Source organism: Ursus americanus, chromosome 16, assembly GCF_024610735.1.
Source record: "Ursus americanus isolate L20-20 chromosome 16, mUrsAme1.1.p, whole genome shotgun sequence".
Classification (NCBI taxonomy): Eukaryota; Metazoa; Chordata; class Mammalia; order Carnivora; family Ursidae; genus Ursus; species Ursus americanus.
In genome coordinates this window covers 13,059,194-13,085,459 of record NC_142142.1, presented here as the reverse complement: position 1 = coordinate 13,085,459, position 26,266 = coordinate 13,059,194, and the positions used below count along the sequence as shown (strand labels likewise).

Sequence of the window (26,266 nt, the reverse complement as noted above, 5' to 3'; positions counted from 1 at the left end):
GCCTAAAGTATTTTCCATACGAGAGGATTATGTCCCGGGAATCGATTCACCTGGGTCCTTTTTAAGGTGTTTAGTGCATTTTCTTTAACTTTTCCTAATAATGCACGATTGCTCTTTGAAAGGAAGGTATTCAGCCTCGGCACCTCCGTGTCAGTACTGCACGTACGTTTGGTTCCTGCTGAGAAATTGGATCCTCTCTCCTTTGCTACAAAAGACAAGCCAGAGCCTCGCATGCAGATCAAAGCCAGAGCAGAGGCTTTGCTCACCTGTGCATTTTGCACCTTTTGTTTCCTACAGTTTCTGTGGGCTATGAGTATGAATCCTGCCCAGATCTGATCCTCTGGGAAAAAAGAACAGCAGTGCTACAGGGCTACGAAATCGATGCTTCCAAGCTGGGAGGCTGGAGCCTAGACAAACATCATGCCCTCAACATCCAAAGTGGTGAGTACGTGCGTAGAATTCCAGCAGCCAGGCCTCGGGTGTGACCCTTGTCTCCTAGCCTTCCTGCCCCGCCAGAGGGGGAAAAAAGGCACACTTCAAACCACAAGGGCTCGTGTGTGATCAGTTGTCAGAGGATTAGTCAACAGAGATATTTCTTGGGAGCCTGCTCTGTGCTTGTCACTGCTGGGCGCTGGGGATACAGAAATGAAAGGCCTCAGGAGCTGACACTCTGGTGAGACGCCAGACACTTCCCAGGTGGTCTCCAAGTGGTGCCGTGGGTGGCAATGCCTCCCCGCACAAAGGCACAGGACCCTAGGGCATGAACAGGGGCACCTCAGCTTCTTGGTTCAGCAAGGTTCTCTTTGGTGAGAAGCTCTGAACTGAGTCTCAAAAGGTCTGTAGGATTAGCCCTAGTAGGGAGAATATTCTAGGTGGAAGGCACAGTATGCACCAAAGCACAAAGCTGAAAGAAGAGTAATGGGAGAGAAGGTTCGCTGTGGTTTGAGCGAAGGATGAAATGAAAGCGAGAGCAAAAGCCAAAGTTGGGGCTGGAGCAGCTAGAGCCGAGGCTGAGAAGAGGGGGACTTTGAACTTCGTCCAGAGGCAGGTGTCAAGCCTCAGAAAGGTTCCAGGCATGCAAGTGACACAACGAGCTCTGTATGGTCAAGCTCACCTTGACTGTGTTCCGGGATGGGCCAACTAAATACGGGAATAATGTCTCCCGCCTCACCTGAGGAAGCAGTGGATGCCTATCAAAACACCACGTGGTTTAAGGAAAAATCAACAAACTGATTCTAGAACTTATGATAGCATCAAGATTTGCCAATAGCTATGGCAGCCTTTAAAACAAGAAGAAGAAAGAGGCACTGCCAGATAATCCACTGTCTTAGAAAAACCAGTCTCCAGCACTGTGTGGTGCTGGCCCGGGAGCAGATAAATAGACTCTATGGGACAGAGCTCGGAGTTCAGAAACTGACCTGTAAGTAGTCGGGGGACTAGTGTTGGCCACACGTGTCGGGAAAGCCAAAATAACAGAATTCCAAACGAGTTGAAAGTTTGTTCCTCACTCAGCTCAGAGTCTGGAGGGAGACCGTCCAGGGCTGGCTTGGCAGGTCCAGGTCCTGGTCCTGGCTCCTCCCCTCCCATTGCTCTGCTCGCACCTCCAACTCCAAGGTTATGGTCCAGGGTGACCGCTTAAGCTCCGGCCTTCATATCCATGACCCAGCCAGCAAGAAGGAGGAGAAGGGCTAAGGGCAAGCCCTTTCCATTTCAGGGACACCTCCCAGCAGCTGCCCGCCCCACCTGTCCGTCCACACCACTGGCCAGAATTTCATCACCCGCCAAGTGTAGGCAGCCCTAGATCTTCCTGTGCCCGGCCAGACAGCAGGGCTTCTGTAGCTGCAGAGTAAGGACAGGGGACAGGATGGGTGTCTGTGGATGACAACAGCATGCATACATAGGAACTGGTATGTGACAGAGGCAGCGTCAGCTATCGGTGGGGGATGGACAGTTACGTTAGAAACTGGCATTGGGAAAACTGGTTCAATAGGTGGAAAAGAGTAAAATTAAGTTCACACCACATACAAAATGAGTCAGGTTAATTAAAGATCTAAATTTGAAAGATAACGCTTTAAAACTGATAGAAGAAAACATAAGAGAATATCTTTATGATCTCAGAGGATTCTCTGAAACCAAAAAGAGCACAAACATTACAGTAGCAAAATGAGTGATGAGACTATGTAAGAATGAAAGACACCTGTTTAATAAAGGATAAAGCTAACCGGTGACAGCCCGGGAGAAGATCCTGGTGACCATAAACCCAAAACTCAGGCTTCAGTATGGAAGAGGTGAGGTCGGAGGCAGGGAGTCCAGTTTGGAGGCTGTGGCAGTAACATGGAAGACGAAGGTGATCTGGGCCTAGAAAAGAAACAGTGTGGGTATGGGATGAAGTCTCCAAGTTACTGAGGTCAGTCCCTTCATTTTTCTGGTAAGAAAACTGAGGCCCCAAGAGCAGGTAAAGCCAGCGGGAGTCCTATGCAACATCTGGGATCAGTCCGTTAGGAGCAAAACCAGATAAAAACCCAGGTCTTTTGACTCCACCCTGGTGAGAGGAGACTGAACTTCACTCGTGCGTTTCTTTAAACATTCATTGGGATCTACTCTATGTCCAGTCTGCACTAGGCACTGGGGGTGCAGAAAGGGGGAAGACATGGTTTCCCCGCTTGAAATGGTGTCAATCTAAAGAGAGAAAAATGGGTCACTGTAATAAAAAATGCACACTGTAATAAAGAGAGGGACTAGCCATGTACTATCTATCTGAGAAGCGGTGAATGGTTCAGGGCCTAGGCTCAGGAGCACTTCTGCTACCATCTGGGTGACCTCAGGTAAGCCACCAGCCTGCCCCCCCCCATTAATACAGAGGGGATAATGGGACCTATCTTACAGAGTCACTGTGAGCGTTCGATCAGGAAGGCAGGATGGCCTGTTCAAGACATTCTGGGTTTCGTGATGGGGGTGCGGCAGCCTTGGGGGGGGGGGAGTCTGGAAATGGTAGGCAGAGATCTTGCATTCCTTGCACACTCACGGGGACTCTGTGTTGGCCATAGAAGAGGGCCATTTCCTGCTCCTTTGGTGATTCTGCCCTTTTGTCCTTGCCCCAGGCATCTTGCACAAAGGGAATGGGGAGAACCAGTTTGTGTCTCAGCAGCCCCCTGTCATCGGGAGCATCATGGGCAACGGGCGCCGGAGAAGCATCTCCTGCCCCAGCTGCAACGGCCTTGCTGACGGCAACAAGCTCCTGGCCCCCGTGGCCCTCACGTGTGGCTCCGACGGGAGCCTCTATGTGGGAGACTTCAACTACGTCCGAAGGATCTTCCCCTCTGGGAACGTCACCAACATCCTGGAGTTGAGGTATGTAAGGTGACGCCCTCCTCACACTTGCTAATACCGTTCCTTGGCCATGCCTTGGGCCTACCCGGCGTTACTCACTGCACCCAGAGGAGGGGATAGACGGAGCCTCACCTGTCAGAGTCCATCTGGGACTTTCCACTTCCCAGCTCAGGGGCTGAACTATAAACTGGGGGCTTTGGGGAAGCAGGTGCAGTTTTCCATGGGGCACTGCAATGAAGACAAACCACTTGTGGGACAGGGGTATCTTGGTACCCAGAAGATGTAAAGGTCTGCTACCAACCAGGAATTAGACTCTGGAAGGCCTTGAATTTCTTCCTGATTCTTGGCACCAAACAGATTGGAATTAGTCCCATGAGTTTTCTTAGAAGCACAAGGACAACAGGATGGACACGGCCCCCGTGCCAGCGTCACCTGGTTTGGCCCTGTTACTAAACACTCATCCGAGTTAGGAATGGTTCTCTTCAGATAAAGGCCCGCAGGCTGAAATCAGGCAGTGCCTCTCGGCCCCGCACGTGCTGCACAGCCAGCTGACTCAGCCTTTTCTTTCTCCCCATCGCAACCATGCGTGCTGGAGCACAGCCACACTTAGAGCTCGGGGAAGGACCTGATGGGTTGAATTTTCTGTAGGCCTCCCTAAAGCAGGTCTTTTTAGAACCAAAGCACTGTCATAAGGTGGGTTCTAGGGTTACAGAGAAGCTGTGGCTAGAGACAGGGGAGCCCCACACTCCCAGTCAGGAGAAATGACGCCAGGTTCCTCAGAACTGCTTTAGGGAAGGGGATCTGCCCATCTCCTAGACCGGGGTCCATGTGAACAGGGTGTGGGCCCATGAGCTGGAAAGCCTTCCTCTAAAATAGCCAGAGATAAGGAAACTCACTTTTGTGAGGTCCCAACTATTTGCCCAGTATAACAGTCCTGCAAAATATTTCTCATGATTGCCCTTGACAAGCAAGAAAAAGGAGACTCGGAGAATTTAAAGAATCTGCCCGAGGTCCAGCTTTTAGCATGGTGGACCCAAACCCAGAAGGCCGTCAATCACACAGCTCTGCCTCACCCAAAAAGAGCCACATTGGCTTTAATGCCACATTAAGTTATTCTGTGGAGGTCATTGCCTGCTGAGAATCTCACTCTGCAGGGCACACATGAAAGGAAGGGAAGGCTTACTGGCTGACCACCGTCGGAAAGGGTTCCTATTCTCACACACACACACACACACACACACACACACACATACACACACGGACAAATGAAGCAGAGGGTCTTTGGCCACAAGAACAATCAGAAGCTCAAATTCTCTGGACTCCTAGGAGATGAGATATAAGGCTAATGAGAACTACCGATGGAATATTCTCTGCCTTTCTTCTCTCTTTTTATGGGTTTCCCTGCCACAGACATCTGTCAGGGAGGAAGGAGCCCGTAAGCCTGTTTGCTCCAGGCAGCTGCTGCCGTTGTCTTCCTATCTCCTGTAGTACGATGGAAAGAGCCAGAGACTAGGGAGTCAGGCCACCTCGGCAGAGAGGCTGTGCAACTTTGGGCAATACGCTTACCCTCTCTGGGCCCCCATTTTCACATCTTCAAATAAGGCATCCCATTTTCCCTGCCTCCCTCCCACATTTGAGGGGAAATCATGGGAGACAATAGACAAGGAAGGGAGGAGTTAATGAAATTTGGAAAGAAATAAATTTATCAATATGTTACCATCTTAATATATTGTCTTCCCAGCCTATTTCCCTGTTCCTCCCCCTCCCTTCTAATTACGGTGTGTCTCCAATTCTGTATTCTGTTATGAGCAGGATCACGGTGGGTGACGCAAGTTTTAAATACCTTCTGTAGGGCCGCATGCCCACCGACAGAGACACAGCAGTGAGCAGGTGTATCTCTGGGCATGTGTCTCTGTACAGGGAAGGGGATCGGCGGTCCCAGCCTCTGTCTTAGCCCTGGTGAGAGCGGCAGCATGTCAGCCTCCTCCTCTTCCCCTGAACTCAGCCATAGTGGTGCAGGTGAAACCGTGCCTCTTCTGTGATATGTAGCTGCTTGTAAGTGAGCTCACTGACAAGTAATATCCAATATAAAATAAATCAGTGTCATAGCTGCTAAGTCTTTATTTATTATAGTGTTGTACAGTACCATTGCTGTCAAGTTTTCAGGCTGCTAATAATGCTTCTAACCCCACTGCTAACACCTCATTCTTTCTTCTATTCCCTGCTCTCCTGTCTTCTGTCAGAAATAAAGATTTCAGACATAGGTAAGCCAACCAGTGGAGAATTTCCTGTCTCTTCTCTGCCTTGTTGCATGTTGTGTGGTAAGCTGCACGTGTCAATTTCAGACGGCTCCATAGCAAATGAATCCTGTGCGATTGGAACTGATCGGGGGTAATCAGTTACAGTGAGAGGAAGTCATTAATAATGGGGGGGGCGGGGGGCGAGAGCCTGAGTTCCTTTCATCTCTAGCGAAGTGCAGGAGCTACTCTGGTTGTCTGTGGACATGACAGACAGAAATAATAGGGGAAACAGTTTTAACCTTGGCATGGTAATTTGAACACCAGTCTGCTTCTCCTTGGAGTAAATGAGGACATCATCCTAACTGTGTTGAGTGGCTTCGATGGTCACAATGGGTAGTCTTGAGAACATCTCGATCAGGCGAGGAACCTGGAAGAAGGCAGGTTTCAGATTTGCACTTCTGGGGGCATTCTGGATGCTTTGGCTTTGGTGGCTGGGATGCCCGGTCACCCCACCAGAAAGTTTGCCAGCAAGGACAGAGTTGGGGAGGATTTTGCAGACCATATGGACCACCCAAAATAGTGGTCCCCAAATAGGAGCTTTGTCACAGGGTAGATTTGTCATGGAGGCTCACAGTGACAGAGACATGTCTGCCCTTCAGCACCACTGTCTTTGTAGCACTAGTCTGAGTCCCAGGGAACAGTCGCCTCACACACATCTAGGTGACTCGAAAGGAGCTGTGGGCAGGTAGAGCTGGGGCTGCCACAGAGGTGGCTTTCAGTTATCCATGTGTGGCTCACATCAAAGTGGTACATGGGGTAAGTGCTAAGTTGGAATGAAAGAAAATCTTAGGATGGTGGAAAGAGTTAGACCCAAAATCCATAATGTTTATATCCACACCTGTGTAATTAGATATAGTATTAATGTAACAATCATATATATTACTTTGTTAAGACTCTGTTAGAGAGAGAGAGAGAGAGCAAGAGCAAGGAGCAGAGGCAGAGGGAGAAGCAGACTCTCCACTGGGCAGGGAGCCCAACACGGGGCTTGATCCCGGGATCCTGAGACTATGACCTGAGCTGAAGTCAGATGCTTAACCGACTGAGCCACCCAGGCGCCCCAATCATATATATTATTTTAAGGTTAGAATAATAATTAACATGGATAGAGCATCCAGTGTGTGTCAGAGAGAGGGTTCAGTGATTTACATGGACTGTAGCAGTTCATCCCCAAACCACCCTGTGAGGTAAGCACTCTTGCTGCACCCAGGTTACAGATGAGAAAGCTGAAGCTCCCCAGTGTGTAACCTTGGAAAAATCACTTCATCTTTCTGCGCTTTTGTTTGTTCCTGGAAGTTAACAAAGTCTCTCTTGGAGGCTGTTTTACAGGTTACAGAGGGTGCTTATAAAGTATGTAGCATTGTGCCAGGCACAGAGGGGGGCTGCCAGGCACAGAGGGGGCCTGCCTGGCACAGCAGGCAGGCACATATTATTACTAAATAATAAATAAATATTATTATTATTATATTTATATGTATTATTGCTATCATCATAACCATTATATGATGATGATGGTGTCTCCATCTTTTCCGGAAAGGAATTCAGTCCTCTTATAACCAAAGACACATGTCTTAAAGTAAATTAAATAGAAGTTGAGAACAAAAGAAAAAAGGAAGAAACACATATGTGATTGTATGTCAAACTAGACCCTGAACTTCCTGGCAGCTAGAGTAAACAGGGAAACATAATTATTCTCATGGTTTGCATTATCAGAAATGGAAAAACATGCTCACTTCTCAGAGGGGGACTATTTTTTCCTGACACCGAAATCTAAAAGAATTTTCAGTGAGCTTTGTATGGATGATACTGAACCATGAATCGATACATAACCGCCGAGTTGGGTTTTAGAGAGAACACAGAGGTACGTTTCGTGTGAAGATCTGGGGTGAAAACCCAGCATTTCACATGAAAACCTTCAGTCAGTGGTGGTAACTGGCTGGGACGCAGCTGGGCTATGGGGCCGGAGCTGGGAAGAATCAGGAGGCCAGGGTTCCTGTCCAGCGCCGTGGCACACTCGTCGGGTGCCTCTGGGTTGGTCACCCAGCGTTTCCGGTTTCCAGCCTCGTCATCTGTCAACCGTGAGAGCTGTGGTTTTCGTGCCTTTTGTTTCTGACATTTAGTGATCTTTTGATACATCCGTGGCATGATTTCAAAGCCAGCTTCCTGCCCTCCCTCAATTCATCACTTTCTCAGGCGCCAGAAACTACTTCTGAAATAAACCAAAGTGGAAGGAAAAAAGAAATTTCTTTCTGGCTTCTCCAGTTTTCTAAAGAAAATCTGGAGTGAAAAGACCCAGGTCCCAGCTCTGATTTTAACTGGCACTTGGATATTGGTAAATCCCTTCCTCTCTCCGGGCCTTCGTGTCCCCCTTCGTTAATGTCAGAAGTAGATTAAAAATTCTAGAATTTTGTCCTCTCTGTCCATGAGCATTTTCTGTCTCGCTGTTCCCAGGAGTGGGAGTCCGCATGTGTGTTCCCCAGAGCCATCTTGTCCGCTTCTGACAGTTCAGCCTCATGCCAGCCCACCATGCAGGGCATGCCCAGTCCAGGGACCCCTCATCCCTTGGGTGTCTTCCTCAGTGGACCCCTTCAGGGAACGAGGATTCTTATTTCCTCCTAGATTTCTTCCCCAGGGTCATGGAGGAAAGCTTGAAGCCTGTTGTTCAGGAGCACATTTGAACTCAGGTCTCCATCAATCCCAGCCGCACATATTAAGTTAACTGCAACAGAGGGCCCTTTACTGCCCCAGGAAATATGCTGGACAGGACAATATTAAGTCTGACATACCTGGCTTTTCCATTATGCAGTAACGTAGATACTCTGCAGGTTTCTCCCGGCACTATGCTCGGAGATTTACAGTCTTTATACAATGTTGTCCTCAAAGCAGCCCTTTGAAGTAGTTGTGATTATCCCCATTTCTCAGATGAAGAAACTAAGGCTCAGAGGAATGAAGTGATTTGCCCAAGGTCACCTACCGAGTGGGTGGTAGAACTAGCATTTGGACCCCTGTCTTTGTGGGTCTTCCCACTGGTTCTAAGAGCCAGTAAATCAAGTTCTGCCAGGGCTGCTGCCAGATGTAGCCAAAGGATGCTCGTTTGTAGACGTTACTCTGAGACAAAGGGAGAATTCTCACTCAGAAGCAGGGAATAGAGTGCCTCTGGTCCCTGGACTCCCAGCTCCGACCAGGACATTCCCCACAGCTTCCAGAAAGAAGGCAGAGTGAGGCTTGATTTCAGCCATGAGCTTCGGGAATGACACCCTCAGAGCCTCCAAGAATGTGTGTAGCTTCCAGAGGCGCCAAGTTCATGTTTACAGAGGTAGAAAAGAATGTGGGTCCCGCGGTGGGCTCTGGATACAGAGCTGTGACCCTCCCCTGTGCCCAGCCCAGCCCAAGACACTAGGAATCAGAGCTGAATCCGACATGGTCCCTGCTGCAGAGCTGGGCCTGGGGCTCCATCTCGCGAGGGATGGTTTCTAGAGTATTCCAAGGCCTTGCCACTCTCAGCACAGACAGGCTACCCTGTCGTCCTCTGAAAATTTGTTAGAAATACAGGTTCTCAAGCCACAGGCTAGAACTGCTGAGCTGGAATCTTCCGTTTAACATGATCTCCACATGATTTGTCTGCCCGTGAAAGTGTGAAGAACACTGCTGTAAGGCCTCAGTTTCCAAATCTGACTGTGGCTCAGCATCACCTGGAGAGACCTTAAGGGTGCAGATGCCCAGGCCCTTCAGATGTTGTCAGTGAGGCTTTTCTTTTTCTTTTTCTTTTTCTTTTTTTTAAGCTTTTCTGGTGAGTCTGATCCGTGTTTGAGCACCATCACTGTAAGCTCCTTAGCGTTAGTATTTCCTCTGTACGCTCCCAGGGAGGCAGATAGTCATTCAGTGATTCAGAAAGTCAGTAGACCTTTCTGGAACACTTCCTCTGCAGAGGGTCTAGTGACGCCACGAAGGAAGTGGCCAGTTATCCAGTGGAGGAAGGCAGGGCTGGGAATCCAGGGATGGCATTACAGATGAGAGAACGCTGGAGCTGGGTCTCAGGACATGGTCGGGTGCTCCCCCCGCTGGGTCAGGGCAGGGGCACTTTCGAGGCCCTGAGAGGCAGCGTGGGCAAATAGGAAGAACACAGCCTTTAGGTCAAGAAGACTGGAGATGGAAACCATCTCTGGTAGTCTCAGTTTTCTGAAATATATATATTTAAAACAACAACAAGCACCTGCCTTACACAGTAGTTGTGAGGCATGTCAGGCTGTGCAGAGAAAGCACTAGGATGGTGTCTGGGGCAGCACAAGCCCCCAGCGGTGGTAGCAGATGCTTTCATGCCAGCGACAGTCCGCTCGGCAAGCTCTGCTCCACTGAACGGTGCTCCTGCCCCCTGCAGAGGTCTGGCTGCTGCTCCCTGGGCAGGTGGCATGAGGAGGCAGTGTCCTGAAGACTGTCCAAGAGCTCTACCAGTTGGAAGGGGCTGTTGAGATGTATAATTTCATTTGATCCTGATGACAAGCCTGTGGGCCGAGCAGAGCAGGAACTCCATCAGCTGACAGCCGAGGGACCTACGATTTGAGCGATGTAGGTGACTTGCTCAAATGAGAACCCACGTCTTCTTAGTTCAAAGCTAGCGTTCTTTCCCTACGCTTCCCTGACCACCAGACTGCAATATGTCCTTGGGCACAGCAGACGGGCCGCAGCCCTTTCGGACTCTCTGGGACAGTCCTGCCAGTGCCATCCCCTTCTGGAATTCACTGAGCTGAGAAACTGTACGTGAGTGCCACTTCTCTGGGTCAGTGCAGGAAGACATGAGCCAGAAACTCGGGGCGAATCTCAGTGGACAGGGCCCCCCCATACTTCCTCTGGGACACATTTTCTGCCAAGGTGGAGGGCACCAGTTTATCATGAGTGATGCACAAAGAAATGAAATGGTCTCCCCCACCTCGCAGCTGTCATCAGGAAAGCAGAGATCAAGGCTGCCCCGCATCGCAGAGTGGCATCTAAGGTCACTGCATTTTTGTTTAGCCAGAATCCACGTCATCTGGGAAGATTAAATCTGTGTTGCATTATAGGATAAGTCTCAGGGGGCATTTCAAGATAAACAGGACATCTCTCCTGTTACCAGCTTCCCCCAGAAGAGAAGTGAAAGAAATACCAAGTAATTTGAATGAAAATGATATTTAAATAAGCTCAAAATGGAGATGCCACCCCTTTAAAGCAAGGGGCGACTATCACTAGAAGGCGCCAAATTGAACATTGGAATACAAAAATGAATAAAATCCCGTCTCTTCCCTTCAAGTGTTGACTGTCAGATTCGGGAGACAGCCTCATAAATAAATAGTCACAGCATTATGTGAAGTGTCCTGTTACCCAGTTACGAACAGATATGGCAGATATGACACGGGTCAGGGAAGGTTTTGCCAGAAAAGTTACCATTGAGCTGACACCTGAAGAATAGGTAGAAGTTCTGCAGGCTGAAAAGGGAAGGGGGATGGAACATTCCACAGAGCAGGCATGGCAGGTACAGAGAGATGCAGAGGTGTGGGGGGTGACAAGGTGCTGGAGTGCAGGGCATCTGCTGGGAGGAGGCTGGAGAGACCAGGCAGTGGCAGCATGTGAAAAGCCCCGTGTGTTGCTCGGCTGGGGAGTCTGAACTCAGCCTAGAAGCCATGAGGAGTCCTGGAAGGGAGGGCATTGGCTCTGGGGTGACGTGACGATGTTTGAGTTAGAACAAGGAAGAATGGTCTGGGAAGGACCCAGGCTGCAGGCAGGGAGACCTGCCTGTTATTTGAGAAGGATGAGGTGATGGGACAGTCGTGTTAGGTCTAGAGAGGAAGGACAGTGGGAGAAAATCATGTCACCTTAGTCTAATTCAAGGAGAGAAAATAAAGGGAGGGTATCTTGGGTCTGGGAACCTGGCCCTGTTAAGAATCAGTCAGTCCCCAAGACAATGCTCAAAGCAAGGGATGGCTACAATGACAGCCAGTCAGGGCCAGATTAAGACCTTCAGAGACCTTGACACTGAAAAGATGATGATCCCTCCATCTTCATGTGTAATTCAAAAAACACCAAGCTGTAAAATATAATTTTGTTTTTCAAAAGGACCCAAAACCTACATGCCTGATAAAATGTAAGATCACTTCCTCTGGACTTTTCTGATTCTCTTGCATCTTGAAGGTTTGTACAGTGCCCCTTTGGTGCTGGGGCTCTAGGCCCCTCTCAGCCTGCCCTCGGAACCCCCAGCACAGTTTGCAGCCCACCATCCAGTGAAAATGGCCGGTGCCAGGCCATCCAACCTGAACAGAGGGAGAGTCCTTTGAATCAGAAGACTTTCCAGAAACTTGGAAGCGGCAACCAGTATTAAGATGCAGTTTAAGGGCCCAGGAGTGACCAGGCCATGCACAGGGACTGAAGATTAGCTTTCCAGGATGTAGGAGTCCAGCTCCAATTCAGGCTAGACTTGGGAGAAATTATAAAGCAGTACCATGTGATAGGACAATTCAGGTTTAATTAGGGATACCTACTCTGTTGTCCTCTCCAACTGTAAAAACAGACATAATGACTAGGAATTAGACTAACAGTTACGATTATTAAGTATCTACGATGTGCCATGCGCTATGCTAAATATTCTTCACATAGGATTTTATGTAATTTTCTTGGTACACCGACAAGGTAGCTGTTTACACCCCATTTTGCAGATGAAGAGAACTTGAGGCTCAGAAGGCCAGCTAACTTGCCCGGGTTTCAGAACCTGGAAATGACCGAGCCAGACGTGGAACCCAGACTGATCCAATTCCAAAATTTGTGCGTCTTTCCTGCCGTGCGCCCAGGCCAGTGCCTTGTCTCTGCCACCCTCCGTGCGGTCGTGGTCGGCCTCTGCCTCCCTCTGTCTCCAGAGCCTTGTCTTTAGGACTGGTTTCCAGAAACAGAAGTATCTCCAGAACTGCCCCCTTGTTTTATTTCTTTTTCCTTGGGTGTGGCTTCAAATTACAAACTCATCCTGATAAGTATAACGTGAGTCTGAGTCGACAGAAGACTGTATCGCCGCTGCCTGGGAGTCAGATGTGGCCAGGGTCTTGTCAGTCAGTCCCGAGGTGGCTGGGGGTGGGGCAGACTCGCAGGAGAAGGGCTTGTGTTGTGAACTCTTGTTGAAGTGTTTTTTTAGAGGCAAGCCCTCTTGTCTTTCTGGCTTGGCTCTCCAGACCCCCCGTGGGAAGCCTCCCTGATAATCCTTTGAAGAAAACATGGGTTGAGCCCCTCCTGTGGACATGGCGCTGGGCCGGGCATTGTAGTCATTGGCAAGAGCTTTTCGTATTAACAGTTAGGGAAGAGGGACAGTGAAGCCACCCACTGGGGTCAGAAAAATTGCAGAGCCGTCACCCAAAAGTCATCCCTAGGTGACTTTTTGCTTGGATTCAGGTTGTACCTCTATGGTCACCAACTGGTGTGTCCTTATTTCGCAGTCACAGCCCAGCCCATAAGTACTACCTGACCACGGACCCCATGAGTGGGGCTGTCTTCCTTTCGGACACCAACAGCCGGCGGGTCTTTAAGATCAAGTCCACCGTGGTGGTGAAGGACCTTGTCAAGAACTCCGAGGTGGTCGCGGGGACGGGTGACCAGTGCCTCCCCTTCGATGACACTCGCTGCGGGGATGGTGGCAAGGCCACTGAAGCCACACTTACCAACCCCCGAGGTAAGGCCTTGCCTTGTAAACACAGTTAGTAACATTGATGGGCGTCCTGATAATCAACTTCCCAGGAGTGAGGAGTCCAACTCCACACTCGGGCTTAGAATTGGAATAGATATATATATATATATATATATATCAGCCCCATGTGATAGCAAAATTCGGCCTTCATACCCGCTCAATTTTCAGAAGAAATGCATGTTTATCCTTGTGAAAGCATTTTGGAAAATACCAAGAAGTCTACAGGGAAAAGTTAAAATTGTCACAATTCCACCTGCCAGCAGTATTCCCAGGTAACTTTTCCCGTCTTCCCTTCTAGTCTTTTTCCTGCGTGTGGGTGTGCGTGTGTTTGGGTGCTCACCAAAAACAGACAAAGTTGAGGTCACATTAAACAAACTGTTTTGGTAACCTCCTTTTTGTTCCCCTAATTGATATACCATGAACGCTTCTCCATGTTGTCAATTTCCTCTGCCGGCATTTTTTACGGCTGTATAGCATTCCAGCAAATGGGCGTCCCATCATTCACTCATCAGTCCCCTCCTGTTGAACATCTATGCTCGCTCTCATGTTATTGTTTTATCAAAACATTGCAGCGTATCGTCTTTGTAGATGCTCACACGCCACAGGACGGGTTAACTGTAGGCTTCAGTTTTGAGTCCTTCAAAAAGTCAGACCTCTTTCTACTCACAGCTACAGTTCTTCATTTGCTTACTCAGCAAGTATTCACTGAGCGTGCAGTGCACTGTGGTTGCATAGAGAAGTTCAGTGTAGCAGAAGAAATAAGACTTGAATGTGAATCACTGATGTGGGAGAGAGGAAGAGGAGCTTCTCCCTGAGAGGCAAGGGAAACTGTGTGAGGGACCAGAGGCAAGAGAGGCCCCCGTGCGTAGAACACAGGGAAGGTTTTTTGGAGGAGAAGCTGTCATTGTCAACATTCATCAGCAAAACATCCGCTGTGTGCGGCTGTAAAGCGAATGACCGATAGTGTGTGAGCCTCAGCGTCCCCGTCAGTAAAATAGGGACATCGATACCTTCTGTGTCCACCTCCTAGGGTTGTTCTGAGGGTCAAAATGAATGTATTTCACATGATGTCCCACAACAATGTCATACGTGATCGTATTAGTAAATAGCGCCAGATCGCAGGGCCTCTCCTGGACCCAGCTGTGTCCCTAGTGAATTGGAATTAATGTCTGTGACAGTGGTTGGTACGTGCACTTTCCAGCCAAAGCATTAGACTCTAGTGAAATCAGCGGTTCTGTATTCAAATTCAAACATTGTTGCCTCGTAGCCATGTGAGTTGGGGTGAGTTGCTTAACCTGAGCCACGGTTTCCTCGTCTATGAAATAGAAATGCACTGCACAGTCGTAGTACAGATTAAATCTGATCAGGAGTGAAAATGCTTAGTTCAGTGGTTCCAGGCACCGGATAAACATCTCATAAATAGTGACTTCTATCAGAATTGTTATATTACATTACATTATGTTATCACACCATGTCATATGTCATCTCATCTCATCTCGCTTACATACCCGGACTGGTCAGGTGGTGACTGTGGGGTAAGTATTGTGATTTCCACGGTCCCAATTACAATTTCCCAACCCTGAGTGAGTAGCCTGCAGTGAAAAGCACACCAGGCTTGCACTTAGGGATCCTGCATTACAGTTTGGTCCTGCTGCTCCCTGGCCTCTGACCTCCTCCTCTGGGCCTCAGTTTTCCCATTGACGAATGAGCAGATTGGGCTCCATGGATCCCCTAAGACCACGTTCAGTTACAACATTCTATTCCCTTAGAAGTAAAGGTTTTTTCTGAAAATGTTATTCTCTCTAGGTCTTTCTCTGTTGCCCCCCCACACACGTGTGTTCTCCACACACAGATGCAGCCACACACACATGTAGCGGCAGTGAAATTGCCCAAAAGTCTGTAATTAACCCAGACAGAAATGACAAGGGTGCCACAGGATGCAGACACTTCACAGCAGTGGGGAGAAAAGATGTCCATCTATTTAGCACAACAAAAGGAGAAAATCTGAAGTAATTAATCAGGGGGCAGATCACTTCTATTAGCCAGTGCAGCCAACTTTGTAAACAAGAAACTCAGTTGTTCACAGAGCACTTCTCAGTCCCAGCAGATGGAAGAGGAAGACAGAGCAGAGCCAGGCAGACAAGAAAACTCCTGTCCTGGTGCTTACAGAATGCAACTAATTTACACTCGAGGCAGGGACAGAAGAAAGGCGTCCCTGCCTGAAGGCTGCCTTGTCCTCTGTGGGAAATCGCCCTCCGGCCCTGAGCAGCCTGACAAGGGGGTGGACGGAAGTCCTGCTCTGGGAAGTCTTCATCACTCAGAGGCCCTGATGGGGTCTGAAACCACCCCCGTCCTGGACACGTGGACCCCGAGAGCAAGGGCCTCCACAAAGCGCTGGTCACGTTCTCAGAATTATCAGCCACTAATAATTACTGCGGGCTCTTACAAGTCAGCTGTTCTTATCCCATGTTGTTGATGAGGAAGCTGGACTCGGTGAAGCGACACAGCCAAGGTTCTACGACCGGAAAGTTTCCTCTGGGAAGCTTTTCCCAACCCCTTCTTTCATTTCAGTCCCAGAGAAGCCTGAACAGAACACAACTGACCGGCATCTCCTTTGCTTCGTCGTGTCACTCCCTCGGGCCCTCCCCGGGGCCCCGACTCCCCATCTTAGCCTGCGTGCTCCTGGGGGCCTTCTCGTCCGTCTCTCAGCCCCAGCACCCCTGAGCAGTTCTCGGTGTGGCAGGGCTATGTCTAACTCTTGGGGTGGAAATTGGGGGTGGAAATCAGTATCACCCGTGATAAAACATATCTTGGTCCCAGTCCCAGCCACCCCCAGAATTAGTATTTCCAGGAGCGAGGCCAAGCAAGTATGTGTTGGGGAAAATAAAAGCTCTTCTGGTGGTTCTGATGTACATGACTGGTTAAGAAGCACTGATTTATTAGAGCGATTCTCGAACTTTGTTTCACATCATTATCACCCGAGGTGCTCGTCTAAAATACAGACAGATATTCAGGCTTCACTTGAGGTTTTCTGAACCAGCTCCCTGTGGGGTACCTAATAGAAAACGCCCAGGTGATTCTCACACACATCCGGGAGTGAGAAGTACAAATTTAGAATAATCCCTTCATTTAAGAGCTGAGAATACGAATGCAGAGACGTCCAGTGACTTACCCAAGGTCACACAGCTGGTCATGGAGAAAACGAATGGCGAATTCCGACTGCTCTCATCTGTGTGCCTTTTTATGGACATTTATTTCACCCGTGTTCTCTGCACACATCCACAGGTTTCATGGTTAGGCTCTATGCATCTATAATAACCAATGAAAATAAAATCAGAATAGAAAAACAAGAAGGATGATTATCTTGGAACAGAAAAGTTGTTACCAAAAAGGGGATTTGATTAATATAATTACAAGGCTTCATAAGTAGGTTCACTTAAATAATTCACAGTTTTGACATTGAAAAGGGTTCTCCTTACCGCTACCTCTAGTGCTCGACAAGCAGGGGTCCGGTTTTAGTGGCTAGCTAAGCTGATAGGTAGAAATCTCCAGAAGCAGTAAGGTGGAAGGACCAGAGCCCTGGAGAATCAGAAGACTCTAGTTCTAATCCCTGCTCTGAACAAGTCACCCTAAGCCCCTGGGCATCTGTCTTCAGGCCTTTAGAAGAGAATCGAACCCTGTGGGGAGGATGTCGTCAAATCACAGAGCGGTGTGTCTCCATCAGCCTGCAGGGCTCCCCGAGCATGTAGCTAGTTACTGCCTCTAATGCTGAACTCCCTGTTTTGGCTTCTCTTTCCCAGGCATCACGGTGGACAAGTCTGGGCTGATTTACTTCGTGGATGGCACCATGATCAGACGCATTGATCAGAATGGGGTCATCTCCACCCTGCTGGGCTCCAATGATCTTACCTCCGCCCGGCCCCTCAGCTGTGACTCTGTCATGGATATTTCTCAGGTAAAAGAGAAAGCTTTGCCTGCTAGAGCCCTGGAGCTGCACACCTGTCCCCTCACGCGGCACCCAGCCCTCCCACCGGCCCCCCCATTTTTATACTGCACTAGCCCTTTAAGAGTACACTCTTGGTGCTGGACCTGGGAAAAGAACTAGGATACAGAGATGAGCAGAGCATAGCTTGGTGCTCTGGGAGTTAACCACCAGGTGTGACGGGGGGCGGGGGGGGTGACAGAGGGATCTCAGGGGACAGTGAAGAAATCTGCCCGAGGAAGTTTCAAAGGCAGCCGAGATTCACATGGTGTGAATTTAGATCCATAGCTGCCTGTGAATTCCCTCTTTGGAAATACTTACAGGTACTTGGACGTTGTCTTTTCTCTTTCCATACTATAAACTCCGTGGGGACAGGAATTCTCTCCATCTTTTCCTCTGCTGTAACCAGAGTGCCTGGTATACAGTAGGAGTATAACCAGTATTTGGTGACTGACTGATTGAATCCCAGCTTTGCCACTCACGAGCTGAGTAACTTTAGACAAGTTCCTGAAGTCCTTTGAACCTCTCTTTTTATATCTTTAAAATGGAAATCATTGACTTCAGCCTGGCAGGATTGCTTGGAGGAAACATGAACAGTGCACACTGGGCTCCTGGCATGGCTTGGCTCCTCAAAGGCGGTCAGTAAACAGAAGTTCTGGTGCCCACTTGCACAAAAGAGGTGCAATTTGTGCCAGATCTTGAAGGTTAAATAGGGGTTGCTGGTTGGCAAGGAAGAACAGAGGCATCTCGCACAGAGGGAGCAGCGTGTGCAAAAAGCTACAGCAATATTAATGGGCCGGGAACATTCAAGGACCGTTGGAAGATTGAATGCCCGAGCCTAGGGTTGTTGGAATAAAGAAGCAGGCGTTGAAACTGGAAGCATGACTTGGGGCCAGTTAGGGATGGGCTTTCCTGGACCATGCCAAAGAGTTTGGACCTTAGCAGGGAACACCGGGAACCCCGTGTAGACCCAGTGACTGGCCGTTCAGCATGTCCCTAGTTTGTCCCGCAATGTCTTGGCAAGGAAAGTGTCCTTTATTGCAAAAAGTGTCCTTTATTGCTAGATCCTTTGGCAGGGCCTGGCCAGAGCTGAAGCAGTGAACATCCTTCTTGCCAACATTAGCAAAACCAAGGGGAAAAGGAAGGCAGGAGTTCCATTAAATTGCAGAGTGGTGTCAGCAATAACCTCGCTTAGCTTTTTAAACCCCCTGCACAGAGGCCCTTTCCTGCCGACTGCTGACCTGCTCCCTGTGCTCCGCGGGCAGCAGAGGCTGGGAGCCCTCGCTGGTCATGCCTGCCTGTTAGTGGCATGTATCATGGAGCACCGTCCCCAGAGCCCCATGGCTGTCGCTGGCCATCCCAGCACCCACCTCACACCCCTTTCAGTTGCTGGAGTGGTTTTCCTCTGCATCAACTAATGTGATTGTTACGCTCCGGAATGGAATCTGTTTTCTGCCACTTGTCTTCCCAATTTGGCAGGCTTCCCCGTGCTGGCTCAAGCATTTCCCTCTCCGGCCTGTGAGCGAGCTTGAATTACCCATCAGGAAGCTGCCACGGCCTGAGGACGTGCACGCGAGTATTTTTCAATTCTCAGAATGGGCCCTGCACCAGCCCGCACAGGCGCTGAGAATTTTCAATGCACACATTGGAAAGCTGTTTATTTTTTTTTTATAATGATTTTTTATTATATTATGTTAGTCACCATACAGTACATCCCCGGTTTCCGATGTAAGGCTCGATGATTCATTAGTTGTGTATAACACCCAGTGCACCATGCAATACGTGCCCTCCTTACTACCCATCACCGGCCTATCCCATTCCCCCACCCCCTCCCCTCTGAGGCCCTCAGTTTGTTTCTCAGAGTCCATAGTCTCTCATGTTTCATTCCCCCTTTCTTTATCCCTTTCTTCCCCTACCGATCATCCTAGTTCTTATGTTCCATAGATGAGAGAAATCATATGATAGTTGTCTTTCTCTGCTTGACTTATTTCACTCAGCATTATCTCCTCCAGTGCCGTCCATGTTGTAGCAAATGTTGAGAACTCATTCTTTCTGATAGCTGAGTAATATTCCATTGTATATATGGACCACAACTTCTTAATCCAGTCATCTTTTGAAGGGCATCTCGGCTCCTTCCACGATTTAGCTATTGTGGACAATGCTGCTATGAACATTGGGGTGCATATGGCCCTTCTCTTTACTACGTCTGTATCTTTGGGGTAAACCCCCAGTAGTGCAATGGCTGGATCATAGGGTAGCTCAATTTTTAATTTTTTAAGGGACCTCCACACTGTTTTCCAGAGTGGCTGTACCAACTTGCATTCCCACCAACAATGTAGGAGGGATCCCCTTTCTCCACAGCCTCTCCAACAATTGTTGTTTCTTGCCTTGTCTATTTTTGCCATTCTAACTGGCGTAAGGTGGTATCTCAGTGTGGTTTTGATTTGAATTTCCTTGATGGCTAATGATTTTGAACATTTTTTCATGTGTCTGTTAGCCATTTGTATGTCTTCATTGGAAAAGTGTCTGTTCATATCTTCTGCCCATTTTTTTATTTATTTGTTTCTCGTGTATTGAGTTTGAGAAGTTCTTTGTAGATCTTGGATACCAGTCCTTTATCTGTAGTGTCATTTGCAAATATATTCTCCCATTCCGTGGGCTGCCTCTTAGTTTTTCTGACTGTTTCCTTGGCTGTGCAGAAACTTTTAATCTTGATGAAGTCCCATAAATTCATTTTATCTTTTGTTTCTCTTGCCTTTGGGGATGTCTCATGAAAAAGGTTGCTTTGGCCGATGTCGTAGAGGTTGCTGCCTATGTTCTCCTCTAGAATTTTGATGGATTCCTGTCTCACATCGAGGTCTTTCATCCATTTGGAGTTTATTTTTGTGTATGGTGTGAGATAGTGGTCAAGTTTCATTCTTTCGCATGTAGCTGTCCAATTTTCCCAGCACCATTTATTGAAGAGACTGTCTTTTTCCCACCGGATGTTTTTTCCTGCTTTATCAAATATTAGTTGCCCAAAGAGTCGAGGGTCCATTTCTGGGCTCTCTATTCTGTTCCATTGGTCTATGTGTCTGTTTTTGTGCCAGTACCATGCTGTCTTTGCGGTCACAGCTTTGTAGTACAGCTCGAAATCCGGCATTGTGATGCCCCCAGCTTTATTTTTCCTTTTCAACAGTTCCTTGGCGATTTGGGGCCTTTTCTGTTTCCATGCAAATTTAAGGACTATTTGTTCCAATTCTTTGAAAAATGTCCTCGGTATTTTGATCGGGATAGCATTGAAAGTGTAGATTGCTCTGGGTAGCATGGACATTTTAACTATGTTAATTCTTCTGATCCATGAGCATGGAATATCTTTCCATCTTTTTATGTCTTCCTCAATGTCTTTCAAGAGTGATTTATAGTTTCTAGAATATAGGTCCTTTACGTCTCTGGTTAAGTTAATTCCAAGGTAACGTATGGTTTTTGGTGCTATTGTAAATGGAATGGATTCCCTAATTTCTCTTTCTTCGGTCTCGTTATTAGTGTGCAGAAATGCAACTGATTTCTGAGCATTGATTTTGTATCCCGCCACGTTACTGAATTGCTCTATAACTTCTAATAGTTTGGGAGTGGCTTCTTTTGGGTTTTCCATATAGAGTATCATGTCATCTGCGAAGAGAGACATTTTGACTTCTTCTCTGCCGATTTGAATACCTTTGATCCCTTTTTGTCGTCTGATTGCTGTTGCAAGGACTTCTAGTACTATGTTGAATAATAGTGGCGAGAGTGGGCATCCTTGTCGTGTTCCTGATCTTAAGGGAAAGGCTTCCAGCTTTTCCCCATTGAGAATAATATTTGCAGTAGGCTTTTCATAGATGGCTTTTATGAGATTGAGAAATGGAAAGCTGTTTAACTTCAGTTAGAGGGACTACCAAGCAGCGGGAATCAGGCTCGGAGGACAAGCGGCAGATAGTGGAGTGGGGAAAAAACCCACACTTAGCTTCAGAAATCCTGGACCACAGTTCCTTTGCCCCTGGTCCTGACTACTCTCATCTGAGTCGAAGCATGGAATTCTTTTTACCAAACTCTCCAGACACAGGCTGATATTTTTATGCGCACATGTGGGCGGGGTACTGGCTTTCATTCTGAGAGCTTCCTCTGTACAAACACTCAGGGCTATTTCACTGCCCCCCTGGGGAGCAAGGTGGTAAGCCGGAGAGCTAAGAACACGGCTCAGAGGCAAGAGTACAAAACAGGAACCAAGGAACTCGGACCAGCTCCGCTGAGAGGAGATGAAGACCAGGCCCGAGGAGAAAGTCAAGGGAGGCGTAGAGCAGAGAAGGAACACAAGATGTTGCAACCTAGTCGAAAGAGGGGATTCGTCCCTAGCTCAGCAGGCTACAGAGTATAACTCTGTATGGAGGGTCCAAAATGATTTCTTGAGAACTTAGCCTGTGCCAGGCACTGTTAGAAATGGGAAGACAGAGATGAGTATGACTTCACTTTTCTTATTTAGCTGTCACAGTAATCCCAAGGGGTGATATTATCTACCCCGTTTTACAGATAAGGAAACTGAGGCTTGGTGGGTGAAAATGCAGTTATACATACAGAGCCCTATGCTAGGTTCCATCAGGGATGTGGAAATGAATTTTGTAATGAAATCATGTACATAAATCCTAGCACAGTGCCTGGCAGCCAGGAATAAGCTGTAAATATTCATTCCCTTTATAATTTGCAAAGAAACTCCTTGTACATTGTCTTGTTTGATCCTCACAATTACTCTATGTAATATTTATTACCTCCATTTACAGATGAGGGAAGAAGTTCAAAGTCTTTAAGTAACGCACACCTGTAGTAATTGTGGGACTAAGACGAGAAGTGAGCTGTCCTGGCCTCAAATCCCTCGCACTCCCCATGCCATTCACCAGTCATTTATTCATTCATCCACTTGGCAATCCATTTCTTGAGAACAAATAACTCTGCAACAAGGCAGTCATCCCAGAGCACTTTGATAAAGGCACAGAATATTCAGAAGGACAGGGGAGAGGGAGTACTGCAGAACACGGGAGCCGGAGCCGGAGGGACCACAGGAATTCTAAAGAATCGTGCCTCCATTGTGTTGATTAAGCCTTGGCGTGGCTGTCGCTCCTAGGAGGTGAAATCAGAGAAGCCTGTATGCTTGGTCTGCTCTAGAGCCACCCCACAGGCTCCGTGACAGAGCCAGGATGGACTCCAAGAGCTCTGTTCCTTCTTTCCCAGGTGCCTTTGTGCACACAGTGGAAGGAGGGAGAGAGCAGGAAAGCGCTTGTCCTTCCTCCTTCTCCTCTCCCTGTCCCCCTTCCGCCTCGCCTCCCACCCACCAGGGAGCCATCTTTTCATCATCATGACTGGCAGAAAGGTCTGGGCAAGCAGGTCCCCAAGGTGCCACAGGACCAAAAGGCATAAAATATTTAGCAGCCAGTGTTGACAAGAAATGGGTTTTAGGAAATTGAAAATTCCCCTGTCACTTTAGAGTAAACTGTTCTTGAAGCAGCCAAGGGCTGCTGCGACGCTGTGCTCCAGAGAGCCCTGGGAAGTGTGCAGGAGCGCCTCTGGCCAGAGGCTCTGGCTCCCCGGCTCTGTGGAGGCCAAGGGGCCCAGGCTGGGGGGGAGGAGACAGGAAGACCAGCAGGCAGGGCCTGAGGATGGCCCTGAGCTGAAGGGTCAGATGGAGGTGGCCACATCTCATAGGTATGTAATTGCTCAGGTTTCTTTTTATATTAGTAAACGACCACATGGACGTTGTAGAAAATGTAAAAAGTTAAAAATTACAAAGAAGAAAGTTAAAATTACCCCAAACCCGAGTATGGTTAACATTTTGATGTATAACCCCCACGCTTTTAATCTCCCCTCGATCTGTAATTTATCTAATTTGTGGTTGCCGTGTTTCCCCCAGTTGGGTTCACACTATGCTTACAATTCTGTAACCTGTTCTTTTCAACTAATACGAAGCAACCATTTTCCCATGTCATTCAATATCCAGCCATAACATCACTTTTAATGACTACGCGGAGTATTCTGCCTTGGGGGCGAGCTAAATACTATCGTTATTTAGCCAGTTCCCTGTCACTGGGCATTTGGGTTGGTTGCAGTTTTTCACCACTATAAAAAACGGCTGTGATGTACACCCTTGTGGACAGGGGTGTACCAGAGTGAATTCCTGGGGGAGAAATTTCTTATCTAAAGGAATACGCGTGTTTAAGTAAGTCCCAAATTGGATGGAACGTCGAGGGTTTGCAGGGGGCTCAGGAACCTAAGGCGATGAGTCCCTAGGGGCGGGGTACACAAGTCGGATGGAGGCAACACTTCCAGCCCACGTACAGTGTGGCTGGATGACCCCTTGGGGACACAGCTGGCAAGCGGCTTCCCTCAGTGCCAGCACCTCCCAGTGTGTGGAATCCAACAATCCGGCCTCCATGTCCACCAACAAAGCCTTCCTCGCCTCAGACCCTGTCAGCAGCGTCCCCTGTGTTCCCGCCTGAAAGCCCTCCATCGTCCCTGTCAGCTTCCCGGCCTGGCGCAGAGGAGGCTCAGGCGTGGACCCCGGGACCTCGGAACCCCTCATTCCCAGGGCCAGCTTCCTGAATCTCGTCCAGGAGGACCTGTTCTCTGAGAGGCAAGAAACCATTATCTCAGAGTGCGCCTCCATGTGCACGGGAGCCAGCCAGGGCTCTTGTTTCAATGCAGGTTCGGGTTTAGGAAGCCTGGTGAGACCTGCTGTCCTGCATTTCTGACCGGCTCCCGTGCGATGTGCCGCTGGTCCAGCAATCACACCTGACAGAGAAAGGATTCCTTGTGATTCCCAGTCCCACATTCGAATCACCAGAAAGCTTTTGTAAGCCTGCCACTGCCTGAGCCCCACACTCAGGGCTGATTTCATTGAGCAGAGGTGGGATTTGGGCACCAGTGCTTTCTAAAGTCACCACAGGTCCTTGGAATGTGTGGCCAGATTTGAGAATCACTGGTCTGGAACTGTCAGGGGCCGTGGCTATTTTGTCTTTACATCCCCAGCACCTAGTCATGGGTTAATCCATGAACCCAATGGGTTGAGATGCTGTCTTTCATACAGATATTATATCATCAGTTCATGTAGACATCTGAACAATTCCTGCCTCAGCTTCCAGACTCCCTCCCACCTCCATCACATTAGCGGTCATTTTTTGAGCGCTTATCGTGGGTCAGGCACTTTGCACTATTGTCAGTCCTATTTTACAGATGTGAATACCGAGGCTCAGAGAGGCAAAGTAACTTGCCAAAGGTCATAATGGTGGGGCTAGGACCTGAACCTAGGCCTGCCTGGCTCCCAAGTCTATCTCCTGTTTACTTTTTTTTGTTTCTTAGCCTTTTTTTCCCTTTATATTCCCTTCTTTGTGTTCATGAGTCTAATGGAGATCATCTGGTGTCTCAGTGACAGCTCTTGCATGTTTCACTCTGATCAAGAGGCTGACATCCGTAGTTGATGACAAGCTGTCGTGAGATCAGGCAGGACAGTTGTGAAGGCACTCGAGACGTTCTTTGGAGCTATACAGGCTGGGGGAGGGTTAGTGGTGGGCACCCTGCCAGGCGTCTGAGTACCGGTTGTCTCTGTTGGCAGGTTCGCCTGGAGTGGCCCACAGACTTAGCCATCAACCCGATGGACAACTCCCTCTACGTCCTTGACAACAACGTGGTCCTGCAGATCTCTGAAAACCACCAGGTGCGCATCGTCGCCGGGAGACCCATGCACTGCCAGGTCCCCGGCATTGACCACTTCCTGCTGAGCAAGGTGGCCATCCACGCAACCCTGGAGTCAGCCACCGCCTTGGCTGTCTCACACAATGGGGTCCTGTACATTGCTGAGACCGACGAGAAGAAGACCAACCGCATCAGGCAGGTCACCACCAGTGGAGAGATCTCACTGGTTGCCGGGGCCCCCAGTGGCTGTGACTGTAAAAACGATGCCAACTGTGACTGTTTCTCTGGAGATGACGGCTATGCCAAGGATGCAAAGCTGAATACTCCATCTTCCTTGGCTGTGTGTGCCGATGGGGAGCTCTACGTGGCCGACCTGGGGAATATCCGAATTCGGTTTATCAGGAAGAACAAGCCCTTCCTCAACACCCAGAACATGTATGAGCTGTCCTCACCAATTGACCAGGAGCTCTACCTGTTTGATACCAGTGGAAAGCATCTGTACACCCAAAGTCTGCCCACGGGAGATTATCTGTACAATTTCACCTACACTGGCGATGGCGATGTCACACTCATCACTGACAACAATGGCAACATGGTGAACGTCCGCCGGGACTCTACCGGGATGCCTCTCTGGCTGGTGGTCCCAGATGGCCAAGTGTACTGGGTGACCATGGGCACCAACAGCGCACTCAAGAGCGTGACCACACAAGGACACGAGTTGGCCATGATGACATACCATGGCAACTCTGGCCTTCTGGCAACCAAAAGCAATGAAAATGGATGGACAACATTTTATGAGTAAGTATCACCACAAGGGCATTTGATGGTTTTGTTTCATGAGATGTACCATTAGAGGTGAGTTGGGAGACTGTTAATTTTTGGATAGATTTCATTTTGGCTCAGAATTTGGGATGCAGACCATTATCTACAACGTGTTCTGCAAGTTCATATCACAGACGATTGCTGCTAGGAAGGAACCTGATGTAATGGGAAAGGCATGAACATTAGGAGACTTGGTTTGCGTCTCTCTAGGCCTCTGTTGCCACATCTGTACAATGGAAATCTGCCCAACATTCCCCAGGGAGGTAATGGAGATGAAACGTACTTCACAGAGTGCTAGCATCTTCGGATGACCACTTCCAGAAAACAATGGCAAGTTCCATGTAGATGAATTGCCCACGTAATCGAACCTTACATCTTCAGGCTTTGGAACATTTTTTTTTTCATTTTAACCATTTGGGGTGGAACTTAAGAAATGCTTTCCAT

At 48.5% G+C, this 26,266-nt stretch overlaps 1 protein-coding gene across 4 annotated transcripts in view; it reads left to right on the top strand.

Moving 5' to 3' along the window:
- Window positions 1-26,266, top strand: part of TENM4 (teneurin transmembrane protein 4) — a 718,843-nt gene that overhangs the window by 654,985 nt on the left and 37,592 nt on the right. For all 4 annotated transcript variants that reach the window (XM_087868192.1, XM_087868189.1, XM_087868191.1 and 1 more), the window contains 5 exons: window positions 298-441; window positions 3,102-3,351; window positions 13,076-13,308; window positions 17,124-17,278; window positions 24,921-25,798. In XM_087868192.1, the coding sequence (XP_087724318.1) occupies window positions 298-441; window positions 3,102-3,351; window positions 13,076-13,308; window positions 17,124-17,278; window positions 24,921-25,798 (1,660 nt within the window). The remainder of the gene's footprint in view (window positions 1-297; window positions 442-3,101; window positions 3,352-13,075; window positions 13,309-17,123; window positions 17,279-24,920; window positions 25,799-26,266) is intronic.